This window comes from Neoarius graeffei, chromosome 14 (genome assembly GCF_027579695.1).
Source record: "Neoarius graeffei isolate fNeoGra1 chromosome 14, fNeoGra1.pri, whole genome shotgun sequence".
In the NCBI taxonomy this organism is placed as follows: Eukaryota; Metazoa; Chordata; class Actinopteri; order Siluriformes; family Ariidae; genus Neoarius; species Neoarius graeffei.
Window position 1 is genome coordinate 64,849,831 of NC_083582.1, and position 16,559 is coordinate 64,866,389.

Sequence of the window (16,559 nt, forward strand, 5' to 3'; positions counted from 1 at the left end):
ATTATAAAGGGTTCGCAAACTTTCAAACACCACTGTGTGTGTATATATATATATATATATATTTCATTTCATTTCATTTCATTATCTCTAGCCGCTTTATCCTTCTACAGGGTCGCAGGCAAGCTGGAGCCTATCCCAGCTGACTACGGGCGAGAGGCGGGGTACACCCTGGACAAGTCGCCAGGTCATCACAGGGCTGACACATAGACACAGACAACCATTCACACTCACATTCACACCTACGGTCAATTTAGAGTCACCAGTTAACCTAACCTGCATGTCTTTGGACTGTGGGGGAAACCGGAGCACCCGGAGGAAACCCACGCGGACACGGGGAGAACATGCAAACTCCGCACAGAAAGGCCCTCGCCGGCCATGGGGCTCGAACTCAGGACCTTCTTGCTGTGAGGCGACAGCGCTAACCACTACACCACCGTGCCGCCCTATATATATATATATATATATATATATATATATATATATATATATATAAAAAAGTGGCAAAGTTTGTTTGTTTGTCTTGAGCTAACGTTGCCATTTCTCGATGGATTTTCACCAAATTTGGCAAGTAGGTCCAGGGATGACCCAGAATTTTGCAGATTTAAGCAAAATTCATGTACGGGCCCCAGGGAGGTCCCTGGGGGGCACAGCATCCACCCATCCCCTCCCTGAATGCCTTTCACGTTACATTTATCAACACAAACTCTCAACAGATCTTCACTAAACCTGGCATGTAGGTACAGGAGAGAGCCACAATTTGGCAGAACTCAGAAATTCCATGTTTGGGCCCCAGGGGGTCCCCAGTGGGCCCCTGGGTGGTGGATGTTTGGATTTTTGTTTGTCTTGGGTTAACATCACCATTTCTCAACGGATCTTCACCAAATTTGACATGGAAGTCTGGGGTCAACCCAGAATTTTGCAAAACCAGGGCAACGTCGGGTAACCTGCTAGTATATATACACGCACACAGCTGAAATGTCCGTCCACATTCTTTGACCTGACGGTTTGTACAGTTCACTGCTGCACATGTAGGCATTTTTCTTCTAATTTTTCTCACCAACTACATAAATAACTTGTCCAGTTTTGTGTAGCTTCCAGTAGTCTTAATGACAGTTCCATTCCGCGATAGGAGTGGTAAGATGGCGGCCAGCTGGTTTCACTCTGACGACCCTATGAGCTCTCCAGATTTTATATAGAGCTCAGTGGTTGTGACTGACTCAGAATTAAATTCCATTGCACTTTTCCGTGTCGGAGTTCTGGTTTTTGTGAGATCCAAGTACAACGGATTGCAGCATTACAGCTGGACAAAAGTGCTTTTCCGAAGTGAAATGAAACCCACTCTGCTCCACTGCAGCCCTAGTTGATCCAAAGGAAGCAACATAGCTCCTGTGCGTCATTTAAAATCAGCCCACTAACTGACATTAGAAAGAACGAGCCCAGTAACCTTAGCATGTAAACATGCACACGTGGGCACAATGTAAGGAAAATAATCTGAGCAAAAACACAAACAAACAAACAAATCCATGATGCTCCTGACTGATCAACACTAAGTCAAGTCAAGTTTATATTTATAGTGCTTTTAACAACAGACACTGTCACAAAGCAGCTTTACAGAAAATTAAAGACTTTACTCGTTACATTACAGGCATTTAGCAGACGCTCTTATCCAGAGCAGCCTAGGGTTAGGTGCCTTGTTTAAGGGCACTTCAGCCATTCCTGCTGGTCCAAGGAATCAAACCAGCAACCTTTTGGTCCTAAAGCCACAGCTCTAACTATTAGGCCATGGCTTCACCAAGCTAATTTTACATAAGCTAATTTTATCGTTAATTTATCCCCAATGAGCAAGCCTGCGGCAACGGTGGCAAGGAGAAACTCCCTCAAACGACACGAGGAAGAAACCTCGAGAGGAACCAGACTCAAAAGTGAACCCATCCTCATCTGGGTGAGAACAGACAGCATGATTATAAATACTTTGCTTCTATAATAGTGTCCAGTACAGTCACAATGTATAACTGTGTAACCAGGAAAATCATTATAGTTATCATAGGTTTCTCATTTCAGTTTTGGCAAGTACCAAATACATGTCTATGTCTGAAAAAAATGGAAGTGATTTATAATTTGTAAAATGTAATTCCAGATAAATGAAGACTATTTAAGGTCCAACAGAGCAGCAGAGTAATTTTACCGCGTAGACGGTGAAAGTAGTGTGAATGAATGAGCGTGTGTGTGTGTGTGTGTGTGAGAGAGGATATGTTCGAGTGAGTGATTATGTAGGTAAGTGTGCAGGAATCCCTTCTAGCCAAGACTTCCTTTACATCACTCTACGGAATGGCTCTCACGGGTCTGATATGTGCAATGACAGCTAATAACCTGTGATATAGAGCCTCATTTCAGCTTTGCAGGCATGCTGGGAGTGGAGCTGAGCTTTGGGCTTCGCTCCCTCCGTCCTTTCTCTCTCCCTCCACACACCTCTGCCATCACATTCTACAGCACAGTCAGTCGCACTCAGCTGAGCTGAAGCAGTAACAGTGAAGTGTGGCTCACACTGTAATACCTGGTGTGTGTGTGTGTGTGTGTGTGTGTGTCATAGTTCTCCACTTACCAGAGAGATGTGGTGGAGATGTAATGCACCATCTGGATGAAGGGAAGAGGGTCCGAAGTAGCTCCACAACTGTTACACACACACTGATGGACGGAAGTAAAATCATTAATGAAGCAGGCATACCCTTACCCACAAACATTACAAACTCTGACTTATAGCAGAGTTTGTAGAATATATATATATAAATGACTTCTGATTCTATTGGGAGGAAATATAGGATATCTACAGCTGGCTCCAGAATTACTGACAGTCTTCAAGAGAACGGGCAAAATGTATTCTATAACATAAAATTCTTCCAAAAAACATCTTGGTGAAATTTCTACAAGGGCTTCACAAAAGCCCTCAGATCACAAGTCACAAAACAGAGCCAACGTATGATCAGAGCAAACTAGGAGGTTATGTGTGGGTTATACAGTATATGGATCTTTAAGCAACAGCATGAACCAAACATACAGTGAACTTATATGACTTCTGATGGCTTGGTTGCACCAGAACTAATTTAACCCTTTGATGCAAAACATATGCACGCCCCTTCTAATGCACAACATGGGTCAAAAATGACCCGCATTCATTTTCCAGGTTATTTCATGCTGATTGAGTTTTTCTTTGCTCTATCTTTTGAAATCAATTTATTTTATGATTGAATATTCCAAGTATTCTTTAAATATCTTGTTTTTAATTACCACAAATCATTAATTTATTTTTTTCTTTCCTACTTTCTCATCTCATCTCATTATCTCTAGCCGCTTTATCCTTCTACAGGGTCGCAGGCAAGCTGGAGCCTATCCCAGCTGACTACGGGCGAAAGGCGGGGTACACCCTGGACAAGTCACCAGGTCATCACAGGGCTGACACACAGACAACCATTCACACTCACATTCACACCTACGGTCAATTTCAAGTCACCAGTTAACCTAACCTGCATGTCTTTGGACTGTGGGGGAAACCGGAGCACCCGGAGGAAACCCACGCGGACACGGGGAGAACATGCAAACTCCACACAGAAAGGCCCTCGCCGGCCCCGGGGCTCGAACCCAGGACCTTCTTGCTGTGAGGCGACAGCGCTAACCACTACACCACCGTGCCGCCCTCTTTCCTACTTTATGAACAAAAATACTTTTTATATTACTACACATGGGTTATCCAAGTGTGATTTAAAATTAAATGTCTTAATACTATAATAATAATTTGTTTCAAGTAATTACTTTAGCAGTGAATGGGGCCAGTTACTTATTTATTAACTATGTAGTTAGTTAAGCCAACTACAATAAAATTAGCTAACTAAAGTAGAATATGTCAACAGCTCGGTAGCTAATAGTAATTACTTGTAACTTTCTGACAAGTAATCTCCTCACTCTCAAGGTATCAATTTTTTTCTAAGGTAATGTTAGAACAATTGAAAAACATTACTTGCATGTATTAGATGGGCAAAGGGCGCGGTGCTGAGCTGTGAAATGTCTGACACAAGCACAATTCACAGTTCCCACCAAACGCTGGAGTAAATGCATGCGGGTCGGTTCTGACCCATGTGTGTAAACTTGATGTAGAATTACAAAAGCTGTGCTTGTTCATAACTTAAGAAAGGAAAAATAAAAATGATGATTTGTGCTAAACAAAAACAAGATATTTACTGCATATTTGGAAAAGTAAATGACAAAATGAATTTATTTCAAAAGTAGATCATAGAAACACTCAGCCGTACATGAAATAACCTGGAACATGAATGCAGGTCGTTTTTGACCCATGTTGTGCATTAGAAGGGTAGTGATACAAAAAGGGTTTTTATTCAAAAAGTAAGAAAGGAAAAAATAAAATAAGGCTGTACGATGATCAAAAACAAGTTAATTCAGGAATACCTTGAATACTGAATGATGGAATTAATTTATTGCAAAGATATAGAAGATAAAAACTCAGCCGGGTCACTTTTGACCCATGTTTTGCATCAAAGGGTTAAGAGTCTCACACTGACAGTCCCACTTCAGTATTATGCCTTATTTTCTGTACATTCATGACCTATGATCCTAACTAAGTCCATTTCAGTTCCAGGTTGTTGTAGCACAAAATTCAAAACTTCAAGGGGGGCAAATACTTCTGAAAGGTACTGTACAGCAGGCTTGAGTCCAGGACTCGGACTTGAATCCGACTTGTGCCCTAATTTTAAAGTGCATACTCTGGACCAATTTCGTGCTTTTTTATCTGAAAGTATGTCCCTTTACACACTCATCCAGAAGGGTAATTTTGCACAAGGCCATCTGTCTACAGCAGAAAAAAATAAAATAACAAAACGCGTCTGGAAAAATCCCAAGGGAGTCTGGAGCCAGATTCATGACGTCACCTGCGGAAGCGCCAGCAGGCTGCGAGAGCTTTGCACGGTTTCAGTGCACAGCCTGTGTAGACCAAGCGCTCCCATTTCTCTCTCATTGTCCGGTCTTTTGGAAATGACGAGTACTAATCCCATCAAGATTGGTGTTGCTACACCCTCCTACGATACATCTGTTAACCATTTTAATAATTACGCGATAACGTTGAAGAAATTTGCAGAAAACCACCAGGTTGTTTTCTCATAAACAAACCAGCACTGACGTAGGATTCAGAAGGAGGCGTCCCGCACGTGACGTCACGAAAATTAATGTTTCCCGAGAAATCCAAATGTCAAGTTTTTTCAGAGGCGGACCAATTCGCCTCAAATGGCTTAATTTCAACTGAATTTTTCTGGTATTGCGCAAGGTAAAAAAATTGCAGAGAATGCAGAATGTTACAGATATTTGACCAAAGTTTAATATAAAATATGAGAATTACATTGATCTTGCTCCTGAATTTACCCGTGATATGCACTTTAAGGGCTCGTGCCTCGACTTGCACTTGAGCACTGATGACTCGGACTCGTGCATTCATTATCTGCATTCGGACTCATAAATTGGAGACGAGGACTCGGAATTTTTCTTGATTTTTTCTGTAACAAGCCATAATAATTTGGCATAAGATATTTACATTTATATCTACATTAATTTTTATATTAATTTCGTGCAAGAGAATGCACATTCACCTGTCCATACGTTATGTTGAGGAACAAACTAACGTCAACGGCGCTAAAATGCCTTGAGAGAAGCCCCTAGGATTGTCCGCTTTGCTTATACAGACTTCTCGTGCAGTGGGGAAAAATGCACTGCTGTGTGTTCTATATGCAGAAGAAATATCGAGGAGACGACGGGGATGACCTCGAACTTCTATCGTCATTTGATAAGACTCCACCCAGAGAAGGAAGTGACATGCTGTTTTCATTGCTCTGTTGATAGCGGGGCTTGCTGAGCGATGAACTAGCTAGCGTTAACTCTTTCTCCCTGTTGATAGTGGGCGGGGCTTGCTGAGCGATGAATGAGCTTTTTATCTGTAGCCTATTAACTAAAATGGGGCGGTCAAGCAGTAACGTTAGTCCAACACAGTAGCAGAGACGCTTTCACATAAAGGCAGCAACAGCCACCGTCAAATGGTCCGGTTGGAGTCTTGTGAAATTTTCTTTAATGTCTCGGACTTGAACACTAAGGACTCGAAACTGGACTCGGACTCGAGGTTACAACACTGTTGTACAGTCAAATGACCATGGGAATATCTCATCTCATCTCATCTCATTATCTGTAGCCGCTTTATCCTGTTCTACAGGGTCGCAGGCAAGCTGGAGCCTATCCCAGCTGACTACGGGCGAAAGGCGGGGTACACCCTGGACAAGTCGCCAGGTCATCACAGGGCTGACACATAGACACAGACAACCATTCACACTCACATTCACACCTACGGTCAATTTAGAGTCGCCAGTTAACCTAACCTGCATGTCTTTGGACTGTGGGGGAAACCGGAGCACCCGGAGGAAACCCACGCGGACACGGGGAGAACATGCAAACTCCACACAGAAAGGCCCTCGCCGGCCACGGGGCTCGAACCCGGACCTTCTTGCTGTGAGGCGACAGCGCTAACCACTACACCACCGTGCCACCTCATGGGAATATTATGCCATTAAATCAGTTCTGAACATATTCTGATGGTGTGACACTTTTTGAACATCTTATATTAACAAGGATAATTGGGATAATTGTGGGACGCAAAAACTACCTCGTGCAGCGGTCCTCTCAGACTCCGGATTTAAAAACACGTGGTCCGGATAGAAAATTCCACAAAGGCAAGCCTGGGAACATGGAGGATTTTAAATGTCCTGTCTGAAGTGCTGCCTGTGGTCTTTACAAGTGTCTCTTATATCTAAGGAGGTTCAGTGCTTCCAGAGAAAGCCTTAGCACAGGAGTTTAACTGGGATTTAGGAGGTCGGGAGTCTTAGGCCTTTTTTGACAGGTGCAACAATAACTGAAACAGTACCTTTCAATTTAGGAGATATGGGGATTATTATGAATACTTTTCAGTATGTTTTTAGTATGTATAGGTAACTGCAAGTGTTTAGTATTCATTGTTGATTTGTGAGCAGCGTTTTCATTCATTATTTGTTACAAAATTAAAATTGGAAAACAAGAAAACAGCTTTTTATTTTAATTCTGTTTCTCTTGGCATATACTCATCTCATCTCATTATCTCTAGCCGCTTTATCCTGTTCTACAGGGTCGCAGGCAAGCTGGAGCCGATCCCAGCTGACTACGGGCGAAAGGCGGGGTACACCCTGGACAAGTTGCCAGGTCATCGCAGGGCTTCTTGGCATATACTGAAAGACAAAATTATTATTTATTTATTTTTAAATATGATTTTCGGGGAAAAACACTGACTCGTTTGTGTTTCTATTTGTTTCTCCATCACAAAATGCAGAAACAAATATTCATGAATCAGAATACGGGGGGGGATCCACTGTACACATTTTTTCTCCAAGCTATTCCCTGGTTAAGATGCGTACTCTGAAACCTTATTCCGTTTCCATAAACAATATCATAAATACAGTAGCACTCAAAAGTTTGTACACCCCTACTCATTCATAGGTTTTTCTGTATTGAGCAATTCCAGCGTTATGGACGTGACACTTGAACTCAAAATGGCAACAAATGACCCAGTGTATGTTTTATTGTCTCCCAGTATTTAAACAGGTGTTGCATATTTTAAGGCTGTACCATACTGGAGAAGTGATAGAACAAGAACAATTCCCATAGTACATCTAGGGCATGCCAGAAAATGCCAATAAAAGATGCGTTATGGATGTGACAGAAAAAGTATCACTTTTCTTGGGTGACTGTACATTTTTATCAAACTCTGTGAAATTGTAAACCTAATGTCGAAATGGAGATATCCATTTGATAGAGGGGTCCAAGGTGAATATTAAAAAAATCTTTATTTAAAATATTTTGTATTTCATGCAGAGTTTCGGAAGGAAAAGTCAGCGTTATGGATGTGACGAAATTCCGTTATGGATGTGACGCGTCTGAAATAAACATGGCATATGTTTAGAAAATCAGCAATTTAACCACTATAACCCTTTGAAAAACTCTCTAAATATCAGCTAAAACTATCAAAGTTCTTAAATAATATTTAGGATGGCTATTGTTTTGCTATTTTGTGGATTTTAGCATACATTTCTGTGGCTTGTGGCAATAATATAGAATTGTACATGATCAAAGTTGATTTTAGCTTGGGGTTTACATTATAAGAAAGAAAGACTGACATATTAAGGCGAAGGGAACAATTCTTGTGACAAATTGGTTCAACTTATTCACATCTGTAAAATACAGGCCTAGGTGATATCTCTGGGAGTGGTTTTGATGTATTACATGTTGCTTTATTCTTGCATGGTGAGGTTGACATTTACATGGAATTGCCCTATTGTGACTATTTTCTACATTGTAGAACAATACTGAAGACATCAAAACTATGAAATAACATCTGGAACATATATGGAATTATGTGGTAAACAAAAAAAGTGATATTTAAAAAAAACAATGGTTTTTCATATTTTAGATTCTTCAACGTAGCCAGCGTTTACCTTGATGACACTTTGTACACTCTTGGCATTATCTTAACCAGCTTCATGAGGTCATCACCTAGAAAGCTTTTCAATTAACAGGTGCCTCGTCAAAAGTTAATTAGTGCAATTTCTTGCCGCCTTAATGCGTTTGAGATCTCATCTCATCTCATTATCTCTAGCCGCTTTATCCTTCTACAGGGTCGCAGGCAAGCTGGAGCCTATCCCAGCTGACTACGGGCGAAAGGCGGGGTACACCCTGGACAAGTCGCCAGGTCATCACAGGGCTGACACATAGACACAGACAACCATTCACACTCACATTCACACCTACGGTCAATTTAGAGTCACCAGTTAACCTAACCTGCATGTCTTTGGACTGTGGGGGAAACCGGAGCACCCGGAGGAAACCCACGCGGACACGGGGAGAACATGCAAACTCCACACAGAAAGGCCCTCGCCGACCCCGGGGCTCAAACCCAGGACCTTCTTGCTGTGAGGCGACAGCGCTAACCACTACACCACCGTGCCGCCCGCGTTTGAGATCAAACAGTAAATAATAAAAATACAGTAAATAGCCCTATTCCATCCACAACTGTAGTAATCCATATTATGTCAAGGACCGCTCAACTAAGTAAAGAGAAACGACATCCATCATTACTTTAAGACATGACATGTATTTTAATTAATAAAAATAAAGAAAACCCACTGAATTAGAAGGTGTGTCCAAACTTTTGACTGGTACTATATAGGATCAGCCTAGACAGAAATTCTTAATTTGGGGTGATCTGGGTCCTTCAGGGTTGCTCATTAGTTTCAGCCTTTAAATAAATCCGAAATTACAAAAAGGAGAAATATAAGAGTATACTATAGATATATGAGTACATATATACTTAATATGTATTGTTTTAAAGCTAAAATAAGTTTTGAATACCTCATTGCATGTTTTTTTTTATGAAAAACTAATGAATGCAATGTCCGTCCACTGTCCTGTATTTTGCTGTCAACGTTATAGAAAAGTTTTGAACCAGCGTTTCTGAAAAAAAAAAGAGAAAGAAAGAAAGAAACTCCAGTACTTAAGAATATTTCTGATGCTTTGGGAAAATAATAAGCAATTATTGGACGAGACTGAACAAAATATCATGATTTGTTAGAGGCGATGCCGAAGGCAGAGGCAAATAACTGCTTGCGAGACACTAACAAATCACAGTATTTTGTGAAAACCAAGTGAGTTCAGTTATTGTTTTATTATTCAAATTATTATTATTACTTTTCAAAATACTGATTATAAAGTTTGCATGACGTGTTTTCACTGTTTTAACTTTCAATTAAAAAAGCCAACTCATTGTCTGTCGATTTAGGGACTCGAGCCATGTTGACAAAAGTGCGACGTAACCGTTATTTGCAGCAAAATGGCTTTCCATTATAATGCACATGAGCAGGCCGTTATTTCTAGGCAGTTATTTGCAATTCGCTCAGCCAATCAAAACAGCGTCAAAAATAATTTGAATGGGGGGGCATCGTGGCTCAGGTGGCTAAGGCGCCATACCATAAATCCGGGGACCCGGGTTCGACTCCGACCTGAGGTCATTTCCTGATCCCTCCCCGTCTCTCTCTCCCACTCATTTCCTGTCCTGTCTCTACACTGTCCGATCCAATAAAGGTGAAAAAAGCCCAAAAAAAATCTTTAAAAAATTATTTGAATGATCATGTTCATTAGCCAGAGGTGGTGTAGTGGTTAGCACTGTCACCTCACAGCAAGAAGGTTCTGGGTTCAAGCCCAGTAGCCGATGAGGGCCTTTCTGTGTGGAGTTTGCATGTTCTCCCCGTGTCTGCGTGGGTTTGCTCCGGTTTCCCCCAAAGACATGCAGGGTTTCTGCGGAGTCTCAAAAAGTCTAAAATTTGATAATCCTAATTTAAGGCCTTAAAAAGTCTAAAATATGAGCATATTTTGCATTGTAGGTCTTAAATGTAATTTTGTGAAGTCTTAAATCCTTACGTCCATTTACCCCATTCGCTTTTTTTTTTGTTAAATGCGTTGGTGATATTCATAATTAGTCATATAGGCTAGGCCTACTTAGTATCAGTAGGCTACACTGCAAACTACAAATGAGACACAGTGGAATCCGGCGTCTAGCCCGGTTGGCATGGTGATGCACAGGGCATGGTACGCGCGCATTTAGACAGTAGAGCCTAAAAGAAGCGAGGGAGATCGTCACGGTTTGTAGCAAAATGGGCAAATGCAAGTTTAACGACTGCTGGCTTGAACGCAATGATTCCGTAGACTGGTTAAAACGTGTACCAAACAATCTGTTTGAGGCGTACTGCACATTGTGCAAAAGAACACTCAAACTCGGCACCCTGGGTGTAAAGGCACTGGAATCGCACGCGAAAGCGAGAAGCACCAGGCTGCCCATAAAAGTCTGCAACAATCGCATGCCATCACTCAATTTTGTTCACCGTTGTCAGGTCCAAGCACATCTCGAGACGGTGTATCAGCTAACTCCGTGCGAACTGTAACGTTACAACACACAAACCGTACATAATCGAATGCCTCATCCTCAAGTGATTTGCGGGATGTCTTTGGCTCCACTGCAACTTAGTTCCTCATTAATGCAAGCGCGCACCCTAGGGATGTAATGAGTTTATTGGTGAATGATAATAAATGTTGTTATGTCATCTCATCTCATTATCTCTCGCCTCTTTATCCTGTTCTACAGGGTCGCAGGCAAGCTGGAGCCTATCCCAGCCGACTACGGGCGAAAGGCGGGGTACACCCTGGACAAGTCGCCAGGTCATCACAGGGCTGACACATAGACACAGACAACCATTCACACTCACATTCACACCTACGGTCAATTTAGAGTCACCAGTTAACCTAACCTGCATGTCTTTGGACTGTGGGGGAAACCGGAGCACCCGGAGGAAACCCACGCGGACACAGGGAGAACATGCAAACTCCGCACAGAAAGGCCCTCGCCGGCCCCGGGGCTCGAACCCGGACCTTCTTGCTGTGAGGCGACAGTGCTAACCACTACACCACCATGCCGCCCTAAATGTTATTTTGAAAGTAATTCAGACTCTCACAATGTTCTTTATTTTTTTGTGCGGCATAAGGCTTAAATGTAACCTGTTATGGTCTTAAAAAGGTCTTAAAAAGTCTTAAATTGAACTTGTTCAAGCCTGCAGAAACCCTGACATGCAGGTTAGGCTAATTGGTGGCTCTAAATTGACCGTAGGTGTGAATGCGAGTGTGAATGGTTGTTTGTCAGCCCTGCGATGACCTGATGACTTGTCCAGGGTGTCCCCCGCCTCTCGCTCATAGTCAGCTGGGATAGGCTCCAGCTTGCCTGTGACTCTATACAGGATAAGTGGCTACAGATGATGGATGGATGGATGGATGGATAGATGTTTATTCGTTATTCTTTCACAGATTTATAAAGCCCAAAATATCACAAAGTTTCGCCCGTTTTCATGAAAGGTGCCAATAGTTCTGGAGTTGATGGTACAAATATCATAAAAGGTTGTTGGTGAAAGACACTACATATTAATATAACTGACCTGTTCAAATAGCGTCATAGCGAACTTCTGGTGTGGGATGCAGTGTTTGGCTGTGCAGATGTCCTCTTTCGTCTCATCGGAAATATGGAAGTGGATACGCATGAGCAGGTTCTCCTATCCAGGGGGAAAAAAAAAGACATTTTTCACCTCTCTCAGCGTGAAGTGGTGTGTGTGTGTGTGTGTGTGTGTGTGTGTGTGTGTGTGTGTGTGTGCGTGTGCGCTTTCTGTTGGCCTGAACTGTCTGGGATGTCTAGGATACTTTGCACCAACGCTTTGCTGCTGTGTGCTGTATAAAAGCGAGTTGTGTACGTGTGCATGTCGAGGAAGCTGAGCCGGTTTATTCATTTTTCACTGTCAGCACCCACTTCATGTTAATCTGATCAAGAGAAAAGAACACATCTATATTTCATAAGACGCGTTTTGATTCCCCAGCTGAAGAAATTTTAAATCAATCGATCATGCTGCTAGCTCCTGACGCAGGGATACACAATGGGGAAGACGGAGATGAAGTGCAAGTTGAGGAAATGGAGGAAGAAAAAAAAGGAATGAAGGAAGAGACAGAGAGAGAAAGCTTCAGTTAGAAACTGTGGAAGACTATACATCACCGTCTTCAACAAACAGTTCATGGATTACATCTACGCAACTTTTTAGAATAATGCTATCAGTATGTAAAGTGCTTGTTATTTCCTGCTTACACAATAATGGGCTTCTGTCATCCGGAGTGGTGCAGATGCGTGGAGCACGTGACCAGATGAGAGGAAATGAACAGCGCTGTTAATGTCTTCACACTGGGAGGCAGTGCCATACGAGCATGGTATAGGAGGGCATGACGAGTACCCGCCTGGCCTAGTGCCCGTCTCTCAAATGTGAGTCATAAATGAGCTACTCAAATCAAGTCCAAATTCACAGAGGCAACTAGATTTAACAGCTCTTCAGTTAAAAATACTGAGTCCAAGCCTGAAACAGCACCACACTGCAGAACTCCCAGAGAGCTGCTAATTGAACGAAATAACACTCTGATGACGTCGTCTTTTGTGAGCCAGAGGAAAAAAAAAAAGTTATCAAATGTGGCGTGCACAAAGTCCTGACGTTAAAAAAAAAAATCAGTTGCCTATTTAACAGTTATTCCACGAAATCAAGTCGTACATGAGCTGATAGCCGATGAGACGCGTAGTGCCAAGTTGGCTATATATGGAATCAATTTTGTGCCAAAATGTTCATACAATACTTTTGAAATATCAAACAAAAACGACAAATCAAGATACAAAAAAAGAAAAAAAAGTCAATTTTTTTAGACTGGCAAACAAATTATTCGTGTAATCGTGCAAAATATCAGTCTATTACTCTTCAGAAACCTTTTATTTTTGTTCCGCGTCTTTCTCAGTTTTGTTTGACGTAATTTATTTTGGTTGCGATTCCAGCTTTCTCGTTTGCGCTCCCTGACTTTTTGCTTGCAGTTTTGGCACAAACTTGCCGTGTGGGTGGGCTGTCCAGGAATGCATTCCCATTGGCTAACTTGTGTTTGACTGACAGCTACGCTCAGCCATTCCCTACTCGGATTTTGGCGGACTGTTTGACGAGTGACCGATCCACTGACGGTAAACAAGGATCGAGTGGACTTCAGTGGCGACAATGATATTGAATTTACACTTTGTTGAATTAATTCAATATCATAGTCGCCACTGAAGTCCACTCGATCCTTGCTTACCGTCAATGGATCGGCCACTCGTCAAACAGTCCGCCAAAATCCGAGTAGGGAATGGCTGAGCGTAGCTGTCAGTCATACACAAGTTAGCCAATGGGAATGCATTCCTGGACAGCCCACCCACACGGCAAGTTTGTGCCAAAACTGCAAGCAAAAAGTCAGGGAGCGCAAACGAGAAAGCTGGAATCGCAACCAAAATAAATTACGTCAAACAAAACTGAGAAAGACGCGGAACAAAAATAAAAGGTTTCTGAAGAGTAATAGACTGATATTTTGCACGATTACATGTTTGCCAGTCTAAAAAAAAAATTGACTTTTTTTTTCTTTTTTTGTATCTTGATTTGTCGTTTTTGTTTGATATTTCAAAAGTATTGTATGAACATTTTGGCACAAAATTGATTCCATAGCTATAAGCCATGTACGACAAGATTGAGAGGAATAACTGTTTTATTCTATCCACATTCACTGGATTTCGAGAAAGAGAGCATTTTTATTTATATTTTTTTGCAAATTCGATAAATAAAAACTTTATACAAAACGTCCGACAAAATCGTTTCTGCTTAGAACGAAAACAAACCGGTGAAATGACAGGAGCAATTTGTGAAAAATGCTATAAAATAATAATAATAATTCTTGAAAAAAAGATACGTTCTGACCATCAAATACTTTTATTCCATATTTTGTTGCATTTTTGTTTTCCGAGTAGAGTTTTTATTTCATCCTCGGTTGGTTCAGCAACACACTCTGCCATTTTGTTTTTCTCTACTCATGATATATGAGCTGATATCCTAGTAGTAGAGCAGCCAAACAGAGCGCGCGATCGCTCATATCCAGTGAATGTGGATAAAACATAAATGGCTATTTAATCTCAAGCTGATCACAGGTTCCTTCAGGAAGTGAGCTTCAACTGCTAAGTCTGTAAGTGATTCCCAGTTGCGCATCTCAATCTCTTATTTGCTTCAAGGCAATTATCAGGATTGACGTTTTAGCAGTGTGTCCTTTAAGGCCATAAATGTTAGCTAAACAGAACTCTCACGCCTTAATCAGGTACAGGTCGAATAATCAGGTTTGAAAAAGATTAGAGAAGTGGGTGAAGGTGTGAAGACTGAGAAAGCTTGTTATTAGACTCCTCATCAGGGTTCCCGCTGGCGCTCGTCACGCTCATCATTGACGAACATAATCCATCAGTGACGAAAAGAAAATTACTCGCAGTTGTCACAGTGGCGAATGTATTTGTCATCATTATCATAAGTCATCTTTTGTAGAAATCCCCCCACAAATCCTTCTGTTTGCCGAAATCCAACCGCAGTGAAGAGACGGCAGGAAGGCAGAGGGTAAACAATGAGCACGTGTTTCTGACCAATAAAAATCGACTACACATAATGACCAAGCTTTTGACCAATCGCGATGCGTCTTAATCGGCCTGGTGTGGTGGTGTAATAATCTCTGCGTGAACCGAACAATGGCGCAGATAAGCTGATGAAGTTTTTTGGGTGGGCTTCTTCAAGCACTAAAGATGATTTTTTTTTTTTAAGAGTCAGATATTCTAATCAATTTTTTGAGTAAAGGAGGTTGTTAGAGATTATTAAAAACAATATTGATTTTTGTTTTTGGTGCATTTTTGATTTGTATGTAGAGTAGAAACTGATCTAGACTTGATACCAAAGACCTCCCTTTTTTGAGCAAAACCATTAATAAACACGCCTGTTATAAAAACCGGTCATCTCAATGACCCTGACAGCCTGATGGAAGATGACACCTTGCAAACACACCCCAATTTGGTCAAATCCAGACTTCTTGGTCAATAAGACCCCAATAAAACCTTAAAACCTTAAATAATTATTTTTTAAAATAGAACAATTAATAAATTTACGGCCATGTGGCCCTAAATTCTCCGCTATTTTTTCCTGCTTCACCATGACCCAATTCAAGATACTACGTCATGCATGACGTGGTGGGCTTTCCCCGTTTGCGCAAGGCATTGTGGGATACAAATTTGAAACAGGAAAGAAGAATGGAGGACGTGAGTGTGCGAATGAAACGTGAAAGACCGACTACAGTAACGGAAAGCGAGAAGAAAAGACGTTATGTTATATACGAAGGAAAGAAAATGCAGGACCAAACTAATAAATATCGGCGCTCAGCGAGCACCTCGGTGTGATCAGCTGTTCGTTTACCGATAGAATGATGTAACTGTCAGTGCACGCTCAAAGGTAAACCTGTAGATGGCAGTAATGCAACACTGTGGATGCCAGCTGCTGTAAAACCCAGAAAGAAGACAATGATGGTAAACCTGCGCATGCGCACACGGACTTCCTCTGTCTGCTTGACTGCACGAAGCGAGCGATTTCATGCACATTATTTTCTCAGGAATCCCCTCAAATTAAATAACTTCCCAGCCACAGAATGGCCTGATATTTTGTGAGATATTGCAGAAATAAACATATATCACAATGACCAAATTTCAGAGGGAACTAAATTTCACTGATTTTATTAAATCAAAAGGCCGTCTAGCTTTAAGTAAGCTCAAACCAAAGAGGTTTATTTTAGCTTGATGGTGCACAGGCTGCCCAAAATCAAATCTTTCTTATTAGAGGCTGGAGTGGAGCTGACATTTTATATGTAATGGAGAGGCCACGCTGTATCTGTACAAATATTTGAATTGTGCCAGTTTGGTTGGTATAAACCTGTATTAAGTCCAGTTTGATATGTTGCGAACGAATAAAAAATACAGACTAAGTGAAGAA

General features: G+C 41.5%; 1 protein-coding gene across 7 annotated transcripts in view; it reads right to left on the minus strand.

The window, feature by feature from the left end:
* Window positions 1–16,559, minus strand: part of usp54b (ubiquitin specific peptidase 54b) — a 362,268-nt gene that overhangs the window by 92,340 nt on the left and 253,369 nt on the right. For all 7 annotated transcript variants that reach the window (XM_060940231.1, XM_060940227.1, XM_060940226.1 and 4 more), the window contains 2 exons: window positions 12,108–12,221; window positions 2,603–2,685 (listed from right to left, as the gene is read on the minus strand). In XM_060940231.1, the coding sequence (XP_060796214.1) occupies window positions 2,603–2,685; window positions 12,108–12,221 (197 nt within the window). The remainder of the gene's footprint in view (window positions 1–2,602; window positions 2,686–12,107; window positions 12,222–16,559) is intronic.